Source organism: Gracilinanus agilis, chromosome 1 (genome assembly GCF_016433145.1).
Source record: "Gracilinanus agilis isolate LMUSP501 chromosome 1, AgileGrace, whole genome shotgun sequence".
NCBI classification, from domain to species: domain Eukaryota; kingdom Metazoa; phylum Chordata; class Mammalia; order Didelphimorphia; family Didelphidae; genus Gracilinanus; species Gracilinanus agilis.
This window is the reverse complement of record NC_058130.1, coordinates 744,905,453-744,917,887: the sequence shown is the minus strand read 5'-3', so window position 1 is coordinate 744,917,887 and position 12,435 is coordinate 744,905,453. Positions and strand designations below refer to the sequence as shown.

Below are 12,435 nucleotides of genomic sequence, written 5' to 3'. Positions count from 1 at the left end.
GTCTTGAATATCTTCTCCACATTTTTAACATTCTTTTCTGTTCTCCAACTTAGCTAAAGCCTTCCTAAAATGTGCCTAGAATAGACCATAATACTTGATATGCGGTTTTACCAGATTAGAATAGAACTGAATTATTACCTAGACACTTAATGACAGATAAATTTAAGATTCCACTAACTCTTGGCTACTATAATACAATTTTTAATCACTTTTGAGTTTTCAGTCTAGTAAATAACTATCCTTCCAGCTTTTCAGATAGAACTGCTAAACAGCTCAATAAGTTTAAAACATTCTTCCTCTAAAGAAAAAGGAACTTAGTTTAATGGGACTAATCAAAGTACTGAATTCACTGATGCTTGTTTGGTTCTTTTTAAAGTTTCAATGTGTAAAGCATGGAGAAGATGCCAAAGAAATCTGGATTGTGGATCATATGAAAATTTTAGATCCGGAGTAAAAATTTAAGATAGATTATTATGCATTTACTATAGCTATTTTAGACCTGAAAATTTTGTATCCTCTGACAGGTTGGTGATTTGGCCAGGATTCACTACCTCTATTCTTCAATATGAGAATAATATTATGCTATGCACTGATGTAAGCCATAAAGTTCTTCGAAGCGAAACTGTTTTAGATTTTATGTTCAGCCTGTATCAACAATTTGGTGAACATCGATTTCAAGAACAAGTCTCAAAAGAATTAATAGGATTAATCGTTCTTACCAAGTGAGAAAACTCAATTTGTTTTTCTTTATAATTTTTTAGTCTTTAAATAAATTCTTCACAGTAAGGGTACATTGCTCTTAATATATCTTCCTTTTCATAAGTATTAACTGAACCTGTGGCTGACAAGTCCATTGAATTCTTAAGGTAAGGAGTAGGTATAAGGGAAAATAGTTATACCCATCTGAGAATTACATAACTTTGTTTAAAGATTTTGTTGCTGTACATTTTATCTGTAGTTTGAAGAGCAAAAACAACATCATGGGAAGATCCTTATAATTTTGCATTTTTTAGATTATTAATTCAATGAAGATTACTTCCCTCAATTACCCAGAATAGCCTCTTCAGAATGTCCTTTCTTCGTATTTGAACTAGTGCATTTAGAACCAATTAAAAACTTTTTTTTGCTTTAAAGATCAAAATTTCTATTTAATATTTCATCACCCTCAGAGCTTTTAAACTTAACTCTTGTTCATCCTCTTTTATCTAATCTTATTATAGTAAAAGTCTGTAATTGTCACTTCTGAATTATTGAAATTCCTGGAATTGTTTCACAGGTACAACAATAAAACCTATAGAGTAGATGATATTGACTGGGAGCAGAATCCAAGAAGCACCTTTAAAAAAGCAGATGGCTCTGAAATCAGCTTTTTAGACTACTACAGAAAGGTATAAAAACAAGCTTTTAGAAACATATGTGGTTTCCTCTTCTCTCAAATTTATGATTTCAGGCAGGTTGTGTTGATACAGGGGGAAAAAAACCATAAATATCCCTGGACAGTAAGATGCAATAGTACTTTATCTGGATATCACCTATTTAGAAGCTTTACCTATCTGTGAAAAGGGGATAAGGCCTCTGAGTAGTCAGAGTCACTGTCATAAAGTTAATGCACCTTAGTGGTCTTCACTTAGTGTTTGTTTACTCTGATTTTTTAGCCACAAAACTATCAGATTTGAGCTTAGTGATCTGGTTTCCCAGCCCATGACAGATGAATAAGAACCTGGTAGAGGCATATATACACTTAAAACAGCAAGAAGTATCAGCTGGCAGCCTGGTAATTGAGGAGAAAAAGTAAAAAAAAGAAAAATCTCAAAACATGACAATCTGGAGTAGAAGCCAGATATACTGGAGTAGCCCCTGAGAATCATCCCTCTATTAGAATCCTTTGTAATAATTAATTATGATCACTTTGTTATCAGGAAAAATTAAGTATTCGATATGAAGTTTAAAAAATAAAAACCAGTAGCTAATGGGTAATAAAACTTAGAATGGTTTTCATCAAAAAGGGCTTAAAATTTTTTTTTGGTACTTAGAGACTTAAACTTCAGTTATCTGAAAAATCCAGTTATGTGAAGCTGTTCCTGACCCAGAGATGCCAGATAAATGAAATTTTACTGTTTCTTTTTTTCATCTCATACATGTGAAAGGTAACTATTTTGGTGGTGGTGACATAGGAGATAGTGAGATAGGGTTAGGGAAATCTCTCTGCTCTTCTCTGATTAATAGGCACTTCCTATTCAGTTAAATTAATATTTGTTGTTCAGTTGTTTTTCAGTTGAGTCCTACTCTTCATGACCCCGTTTGGGGTTTTCTTGGCAAAGATTCTTTTTCTAGCTCATTTAACAGATGAACTAAGGCAAACAGGGTTAAGTGACTTGTCCAGGATCAGACAACGAGTAAGTGTCTGAAGACCAGATTTGAACTCATGAAGATGAGTCTTCCTGGTTCCAAGCCCAGTGCTTTATCAACTGCACCACTTAGTTGTCCAAATATATACTTGGTAATGTCCAATACAGATAGTTTCTCCAGGCTATTTGAATGAACTTGGCAGGGATGAAGGGATAACATTTTTTAAGTCCATGGTTCCAAGGCAGAAGAATAGTAAGGGCTAGGCAATATGGGTTAAGTGACTTGCCCAGGGTCACACAGCTAGGACGTATCTGAGGATAGATTTGAACCTAGGAGCTCCTATCTCTGTGCCTGGCTCTCAGCCCACTGAGCCACCCAGCTTCTCCAAGGGGTAACATTTTGGGCGAATTTTTAGACACGGGTGTGAAAAAGCAGATTTTCAAAAGTTTTAGTTTAGTTAAAAAAAAAACCTTCTATCTTAGAATCAATATTATATATTTGTTTCAAAGCAGCAGAGCAATAAAGGTTAGGCAGCGGGAATTAAGTAAATTGCCCAGGGTAACATGGCTAGGAGAAAAAATTTAGTTTTAAGGCTAGAATGTTTGTAACTATTAAGGTCATCTATGGTGATTCCAGAATATTTTTCTTAGGAATAGAAAAGAAATCCAACTTGATGCCAAAAGCCTCTCTGAAGCTTTGTTAGAGGGATGGAGACTTTAGAGCAGTTGATTACAGTGTGTGAGAGTTGTAAGAGGCTTATTTAATAAAGGGGGTGGCAATCTAAGGCGACGATGGTAGAAATAGATAGAAGTATTCTCCAGCTTCTCCACTCCCTCTTTAATGAGGCCATTAGGTCAGAGAAAGGTCTAGGTGGTCTAGGAGGCCCTTGGATGCATCGGTCTTGACTGCTTAGACACGACTGTGGGAAAGTGAGTGACTGCCATCTTTCTCCGTGGCTGAGACTGGTGTAGAACACCGGAGATAGGAGGAGGCGTGGGAGCCTTGCCACCAGGAGATCCCTTCAAGTGACTAGTGATGAGGTTGGCATGGCTGTAAGGCTCGAATGTTGAGATGACGTTGGTTCTACTTGTCTTTAGAGAGAATAAAGCTAGTTGGTGTGGAAGTTTGTTTCACCTTAATGTTCAGAAAACTATTGAAAATGAGTCGTCTTCTGTGCAGAGTACCTCATTATCAGGGCCTTACAGTAGAGGCTAGATAACATGCCAGGAGCGTCACAAATGGGGATTCCTGCTCTAGGCTGAAGCCGTGTGGCCTTGGGAATCTTCTAATTCTGATGTTCCATAACCTTCTTTGACGGAAGAAGTCAGCCCAGCCTAGGGCAAAGGTGTCAGATTCACAAGCAGGGCTCAAACCATATTAAAATTAATTGGGAAATATTTAACAAAATCATTTTACATATTAAAAACTAAATCAACATGAGGCCCACCAGGACCCTTCTATAGTCACTCCTGGTATCTATTTGAATTTGACACCAGAGACATAGTGGAGAGAAAGTGGGCCTTGGAACAAGTTTTGAAGCTTTGGCGGATACACTGTTCATGTGACTGGACTCACAATTTCTCAGTGCTCTGGGCCAGATCCAGGCCTGAGTTTGCCCATCACTGCCTTAAGCAAATAACCTAATCACTCCTGAAGGATGTGGGGGCCGAGTGGTCAGGGAATTGCTTAAGGCAGTGATGGGCAAACTACCAGGCCTGGGGGGTGCGGGGGGGGGGAGGTGAAAGTTTGCCCATCACTGGTCTAGACAACTTTCTGAGCTCTCTGTTGCGGTTAAGGTAAGTGGAATTTGCTTAACCAGGAATTTCCTATGCCAATGAAGTCCCAGGAATTAAACAAGAATGGCAGTTGGGTAAAATGGACTGGGATATAAGGCATTAAGAACTATAAGTAAGAAACTTTGAATCTTTCAAGATGGGGTGAGACTGAATGGGCAGAACTAGGAATAAAGGAGCACTTAGTTCTGTTGCCATTATGGCTAGCTGGTTAAATGTCTTAAAGACAGAATGTCAGGAATCTGAACTGGGGTGGTGGGAAGTCCAAGGTTTAACCAATCTCCTTGTCCTGTGAATTGAAATGACATCATATAAGTAGTGATACAAATATGGAAGACAGGATAGTTCCCTGAGGGACTCCTCAATAGCTTAATAGAACCACATGGAATAAACACCCCCAAATTGCTAGAGGTCTAGGAGTCAGGTGAGAAATAGATTCTTTAAACAGAAATTGGAGAGTGAACAGGTGGGATTTGTTCAGTCAAAAGTTTTGAAAGTTTTGCCAATTTGGCCTTGAAGATATCCTTGGGCTATAGGAATTATGGTTAATCTCTATTATAAAGATCAGAAGTTTTACAGGAGAGACTCCAAGAGTAAATGTGTCATGTAAGAATTTAGAGATTCTTCAGTACCCACCATTAAAAATGTTTCTTAACTTAAAATAGGCCACAAAAATAGTGTGCAATTCCAATAATGTTTACTTCTTATGTACATGGCATAAATGTCTCATTGCTCTGTTTGTTTTAATGTGCAATGTGATTCTTTATTACATGTATTAGTACTTAGTAGTAAAACACCTATTACCTGGTTTCACAGCATTTTTGTATTGGAGTTAAGTTCCTTTTATAGGTACTATGACTTTAATATAAATTTGGACAAGGAGGATAATGAAGATTAAAACTTTAAAGAATGAGTTTGGCATATGACTTGTGAAACAAAGAAGAAATCTCTTAAAGGATTAGAGCTGGAAGAGACCCTAAGACTGACTAGCCCCCTTGTTTTAGAGGTGAGAATGAAGCCCAGGGAGGTTCAGTGGCCCATTGAAAGTCACAAAGGTAGGTATTAAGTAGCAGGTCTGGGAACCAAACGCAACAATCCTCTGACTGCTAAATCCAGGACTATTTCCATCATACTGCAAGGTGAACCCTTCTTAAAGAAACTACTACTGTGTTTAGTAGCCTCAATATTCAGTGAGGATATTGGGAGAACACCCTGCTATGTCTTTTGAATGAAATTTCTGTCCCCAAAGCAGGTAACGAGTTACCCCCAATGAACATCTTCAGGCAAAGGGTACTTGGGACTGCTTGTTGGGTACGTGGTAAAGAAATTCTTTCCCAAGTATGGATTGTGCTGCGATCCTTTCTAATTGTGAAATCCCATGTGGTTTGAAATTTCTTAAGAGGAAGGAGAATATTCCCAAGGTATGCAGGCTGTAATGGTTTTAAAAAAACCAACTAGTACAACTGTTGGCATCTTTTCATTCTTGTTTTCAAAAGTATACTTAATTTTGCATGTTACTTGAATATTACTACGGATATTTGTCGTTAATGGTAATGGCCTTTATTGCTTCTATTAAACAGCAATATAATACAGAAATCACCGACTTAAAGCAGCCAGTTTTGGTCAGCCAGCCCAAGCGGAGGAGGGGCCCTGGTGGTGTACTGCCAGGACCTGCTTTGCTCATGCCTGAACTCTGTTTCCTCACAGGTATTGAATTTTATTTGCTCTGAAGAAAGATGACCAGCTTACTGTATAATCTTTGTACTTAATCAAGTTTTTTTCCTAGTCATTAACTTCTTCAAACTCTCTGGCCTCTATTTGAAATATGAATTAACCTTATTTATGCTCCCTGCTCCGCTCCTTCAGTGTCTGCTATCGCTGCTATTGCTGCGCTATTGCTGCTTTTGTTTAGCCTATCTCTAGCCCACCCCCTATTTTCTTCATTTTTAATGCTAGTAAATTCTTACTTTGTTTAAACATATCTACACATATTTTCATTTAAAGGTCTAACTGATAAAATGCGCAATGATTTTAATGTGATGAAAGATTTAGCTGTTCATACAAGATTGACACCAGAACAAAGGCAGCGTGAAGTTGGAAGACTCATTGACTATATTCACAAGTAGGTCTCCTGAAAAATATGATGGGCTAAATTAGCTTAAAAATGTTTTTTTTTATTCATTGGTCATTATAGTATGTGATTATTCTCCAGATTTCATTAGTCTCAATATATTTGGTGGGCGAAGTATCACAGTCAAATAGAATTTCATAGTTGGAAAAGACCTCACTTCAACCTATAATCAAAAAAGAATTTCTTTACAATTTGCCCAATAAGCAGCCACAAATAGCCTTTATTTGAAGATGTTCAGTGAGGGAGTAACTATCTTCTTTTGGGGTAGCTGTTGCTTTTGTATGTCAGGAATCCTGACATGAAACCCAAATGTGCCTCTCTTAGTTCTTCCCCAGGGATCAAGAACATATATGTAAGTTATCTCTATGTAAAATTGTGTTACTGAGTATCTTCCAGGCTAAAATCTGCTTGTTTTTTAACCAGTGCTATACATGGAATAAACGAGGCCTTTTATCATTTGGATTGGCTTCCTTTGTATCTTCCTTGTCTTATCACTGACTTTCCTAAAATATGGTGTACAGAATTGGAACACAATACAGTCTGAACAAGGCAGAGCATAGTAGGGTAGAAAAAGCAGAAATTATTTTTAATTTAATTTTTTAAAACCTTTACACCTTCTACCTTAGAACCAATTGGTTCTAAGGCAAAAGAGTGGTAGGTTAAGTGACTTACCTAGGGTCATACAGCTAGGAAATATATGAGGCCATGTTTGAACCCAGGACCTCCCATATCCAGGACTGGCTCTCTATCCACTAAGACATTTAATTGTTCCCCCCCCCCCCAGAATGTATTTAGACAAATCTAGTAATTGAGTATTACATGGATACTAAAGTAGAAGTATGCAAGCTGAAGGCTCATAAACATTAGAAGTAGCCAAATGAAAAGAGATGATGGCAGATACATAAGGGACTTGGTGGGTTTTTCTATGAAAATACAGCAATTTTCTGAAGAAAAAAATCTAAAAATTCTGACTTTAAGAACCATTATAAAATAATTTCCTTGGGGCTATGATTTATTGTTTTGATTTGGTTTTGTGTCCCAATATTTTAAATAAACAGAGATGACAATGTTCAGAAGGAACTTCGTGACTGGGGTTTGAGCTTTGACTCCAACTTACTGTCATTCTCAGGAAGAATACTGCAAGCAGAAAAAATTCACCAAGGAGGAAAAACAGTTAAGATTTCCTAAGTTGCTTTCTTATAAAGTAGATTTGTTTAAATGTAAAATAGTTTAATTCAGTCATATACTTTACAAATGTAAAAGACTATTTTCCCTTAAGACTAGTACCCCATGAGAGGGTGAAGGGTAGGGCATGGTTGGGAAGGGTCTTAGGACTTTGATTAGAGTAGATCTTTCCAAATATGGTGCCGTTTTGGGAACATACCTAGCAGGGCTAATTCTTGCCCACTGTTGCAAGGAAATCGGCCACTTTGTACCTTATATTTTTCCCTCCTTCCTTCCAAATAAGGGTACAGCCCAGAATATATTTTGGGCAAGAGGCTGTGTCTTAGTTGGTATTATTTGCAAGGTTGAGATGTCTTTAAAATAGGAGAGGGAAAATTTGGGAGGATTGCCACTTTAAAGAAGAAAGTTCTAAACACTTGATTTGACATACAGCACTTCAAGATCTCGTGGTTAGTTGTTTATGAAGTATATATAAAGTGCTTTGTCGTCGTTATTTTTACATAGTATGTCAAAAAAAAAAGTCCATTTACAGAATCATAAACTTTGTTAGGAGATGTCTCAGAATACCCTTTTTCAAAGAGCAACATATAGGTTTTTTAAAGTGTTAATTTATATTGTAAAACACAAGTTATATATCCTACTTTTCAAGGGAAATGGTAGGTTAAGAAAAGAAACAGTTTTTGTAACAAAACTAATAGGTTTCTACAGTTAAATCATAATAAAAATAGAAGTCAGAATCTGATGTCAGATTATTCTAAGAACAGTCCCATGATTGAAAATTTTAAATCAATTTACTAATTTTTTGCACACTAAATCAATGTTAAATATACTTAGGAATAAAATATTTCTTTGTAAATCATGATAACCATAAATTTTATAGTGTAGATTTCAAATATAATTTACCTGTTGACAGAGCTTGCTTTTATAATTTTCCTTCTAACTTTCTCTTTTAGTTTGACTACAATCCACAGTTTGCAGATTGGTCAAAAGAAACAAGAGGTGCTCCATTAATTAGTGTCAAACCACTAGATAATTGGTTATTGATTTATACCCGAAGAAATTATGAGGCGGCTAATTCACTAATCCAAAACCTATTTAAAGTTACACCTGCCATGGGAATACAAATGAAAAAAGCAATAATGTAAGTATAGTTTTTAAAATAAATTCCAAGTTTTCTCAGTATTTTGGATGTTGACTGTTAAGACACTGTATACTAAGTTTACACTTACAGGTTATTTCACTGAAATTGTATTTGAATGAAGTTAAAGAATAATGAAGGGAAAGGAACCGATAAAACTATTCAGATTATAAACGACTAAAGATATTTAAACTATGGAATACTAGACATTTTTATTTACTATAATATTTAGAATGTTTAGGAAGGCAATCCAATATTAGTAACTTGAAGATATAATGGAAAATCTATCTCGGATATGTTTGAATAAGAAGAAATATAATGTTGTTTTGGAATTTTGCTTTGTAAGACCACCTAAAGAAAACATTTGAGTACTATAATACTGATTAATAGCTTGTTACAAAACCTGTCGTCTTCTCTTTTCCTTTAAAACAAAATAAATATCAAGGGTTAAAAAAGTACCATGAGGTAAACTGATCTTCACAATACTTTTGTGATAGTTCATATGTTTATGTAAAGATTACATAAATGACATACATGCATATAATTGTGGATTAAATAAATGCATTTTATACTTTTGTGCATTTTATTTATGAATACACTTTTAATGATAAGTATGAAAGGATGGGTATGTCGTGAGTATGAAGCTGAATGGACAATTTTTGGTTTTGTTAAGTTTTTTGTAAGCTTATTAGCTTGTATCTTTAACTTTGTTGATGGCATGAACTTGAATCATTTTGATTCTTGGCATACACTATGAGAAGAGTTTGAATAAAAATGAGTTCTCTACAATTTTCCCACTTAATAATACCTAAAAATAAAAATTACCACCACCAGAAAGACCCTCTCTCTAAGTGGTCTTCCAGAGAAGAGCTATTTGTTTGTTTTTGCCTATGCCTAGGGGGGAAAAAAAGGAAAGAACCAGTGAATTATTCATCAGGTACATTCCTGCTCTTAGGGGCTACACCACTGCCACCTCTAGCCCAGGGAAAATCTTTGGGCTGGGGCACCATTGAAATAAAACAAGAACACTTAAACTTCCATCCTAAATTTGAGATTTCTCAATCAGACTGTGTCTGAATCCAAATTGGCTGAAGGGAAAAACATTAGATCCAGATACTTGCTAACTTGGTGTAATTCTGGCTGAGTTACTAGCAGGTCAGCTGTTATTTTGTAAAATTTTTTTGCATAAAAAAAGGAGATGAAGCAATTTGATAGTTGTTGAAAGTTAGTATAAATGTGAGCAGCCTGGTATGCAGAATGTTCCTTATTCCTAACTGCAGGCCTATTTGGAATAAGAAGAACGTGATTACAATTGTAGCATTTAAAGAGTGTGTGTTATTATTAAATTTAAAATTTTTCACAGTATCAGAAAATTTTTCCTATTTTATCTTGAGGCAATTTTTGTTTTGTTAAACTACTCATATTTTAATAGCATTTGTCTTTGAGGGCAGATTGGTGGCATGATTGATAAAGTACCTAGTCTGGAGTCAGGAAGACTTGAGTTCAAATTGAGCCTCACAAACTTGTTAACTAACCTCTGTTTACCTCAGTTTCCTCAGCTGTAAAATGAAGAAAACAGCACTTATCTCCAAGTCATGAGGATCAAATGAAATGATAATCATTAAGTGCTTATTAGCCCAGTGCCTGACACATAGAAAACGCTATATAAATATTAGCTATTCTCATGTTAAAGTTTGAGTTTGTGTTCTTAATTTATTTAAAAAATTCTTCCTTTTAAGTTTGGGTTTCATGATTTTTCAGTATTTAAAATCTTAAGTTAATGTGATTATTGGTATGAATTCCACCCTTGCTGCAATTTATATGATTCTTTAATTTCTGCTTCCTTCTGAAAGTTAAACTAATTCTTTTCCTAGGATTGAAGTGGATGATAGAACTGAAGCCTATCTTAGAGTCTTGCAGCAAAAGGTTACATCAGATACTCAGATTGTAAGTAGCTAATTTGTGTATGGGCATATTCTAATTGAACAAATTCTGTTTAAAAATTTTAAGGTTACTTATTTAGAACTTGGAATATATATATTTTTTCCTTCAGAAAAGTGTTTTGTAAGAAATGATGAGGTTCCCAGGCTAGCTTTAACTTGGTACTATCTTGTGTTCTACAGACCATGCTAATAATTTATCTGTAATGCTTTTGTTCATGCTAAGACCCTCTTCTCTTGTCTCATATTCTAGTCTGATTCCATCTTTTAAAATTTTCCCATTCAAAAGTTAGCATTGGAGGCAGCTGAGTAGCTCAGTGGATGGAGAGGCCTAGAGACGGGAGGTCCTGGGTTCAAATTTGGCCTCAGACACTTCCTAGCTGTGTGACCCTGGACAAGTCACTTAACCCCTATTGCCTAACACCCCCCCCCCCTTCTACCTTGGAACCAATACACAGTATTGATTCTAAGACAGAAGATAAAAGTTTTAAAAAAATACATATGCTATTGAAGGCAAAGGAAAAAATATTCATTTGTTTTTATTTATTTAACTTTATCAATTCCTGAGGAAATTATACAGGTACTGCTTTGACCCCTTCTCAAGTGCCTTTTGTCCTGTGGGCAAGTGTAGTTTATTAGGAAGATGCCAACAGAAGATGCATTAGATAAAAATGAACTTTGGGGTGAGGCATAACAGAATAGGAACATATTCTTTCTAGGCCCTTTATTCCCGTATATAATTGCCACCTCAGGTTGTTGTAGCCATATTGGGCTGAGAATTGTGAAAGGCTATATAAGGAGGCAGCCAGGTGGACAGAGCATTGGGTTTAATCCAATTTAATCGAATTTAAATCCAGACTCGGACACGGGCAAGTCACTAACCTCTGCTTGTCTTGATTAACTGGGAAGAAAGTGACAAACCCTAAGAAAAGTCCATGCGGGGCCGGAGTGCGCTCTGGTCCGTGAGGTGGCGAGCTCTGGACACGACTGAACAAGAGGACAGAGCTGGGGACGGTCCCCAACCACGAAAGCAACCTAAATAAACACGTAGGAGAGGCAAAGGGATAAGAAGTGGGTCCCCTCCTAGCAAGCTCCTCTCCAGGGGGCTGGGAGACAGGCCAGCAGGCCCTGCCAATGGGCCTGAGAGGAGAGCAAAGCAGAGGGCGGGAGGCAGGAGGCGGGAGGTGGGAGGCGGGCGCCTGGAGAGGCGGCGTGGCAGGCAGGCAGGTGAGCCTTGGAGCTGAGCGTCCACGTGGGCCGAGAAGAGAAGCTGGACGCAGAGGCCGCCCACCCAGCCAGACCCGTGTCCCAGGAGAATTGAGAGCCGAGAGCTGTTGTGGGTGTTTCCAACTGAATTTCACTTGAATTTCCAAATGTGCAAAGAGCATTCTGCATGTAGCCTTGTTTTCTCTTGATAAAGTTTTTTTTTTCTTTTTTTTTTTCCTTTTTTTTTTTTTAAACCCTTGTACTTCGGTGTATTGTCTCATAGGTGGAAGAGTGGTAAGGGTGGGCAATGGGGGTCAAGTGACCTGCCCAGGGTCACACAGCTGGGAAGTGGCTGAGGCCGGGTTTGAACCTAGGACCCCCTGTCTCTAGGCCTGACTCTCACTCCACTGAGCTACCCAGCTGCCCCTCTTGATAAAGTTTTAATTGAGATCATTCAGAAAGTATCGCCCTCATTTTCTTTAATATCTTCTGTCTCCCAGAAAGCCATCCCATATAAACAGTATCTTAAAGACTGAAAATGTGTGCAGCGAACCACCCTTGTGGACCTGCTGTCACCGCCAATGTAGGGCACAGCCATTTTTGCTGTTGTACATATTTGAAATTAAAATTTCATGAGAATTGAGATTTTTATAAACTAGAGTCGTATTTAGTTATGTGGTAAAGAAAAAATAT

The 12,435-nt window shown here is 37.0% G+C and overlaps 1 protein-coding gene across 1 annotated transcript in view; it reads left to right on the top strand.

The window, feature by feature from the left end:
• LOC123232316 (piwi-like protein 1) overlaps nucleotides 1–12,435 on the top strand; it is a 32,981-nt gene that overhangs the window by 10,713 nt on the left and 9,833 nt on the right. The window contains exons 7-13 of the mRNA XM_044658729.1: nucleotides 525–722; nucleotides 1,277–1,388; nucleotides 5,723–5,849; nucleotides 6,147–6,264; nucleotides 7,332–7,446; nucleotides 8,412–8,599; nucleotides 10,471–10,543. Of these exons, the coding sequence (XP_044514664.1) occupies nucleotides 525–722; nucleotides 1,277–1,388; nucleotides 5,723–5,849; nucleotides 6,147–6,264; nucleotides 7,332–7,446; nucleotides 8,412–8,599; nucleotides 10,471–10,543 (931 nt within the window). The remainder of the gene's footprint in view (nucleotides 1–524; nucleotides 723–1,276; nucleotides 1,389–5,722; nucleotides 5,850–6,146; nucleotides 6,265–7,331; nucleotides 7,447–8,411; nucleotides 8,600–10,470; nucleotides 10,544–12,435) is intronic.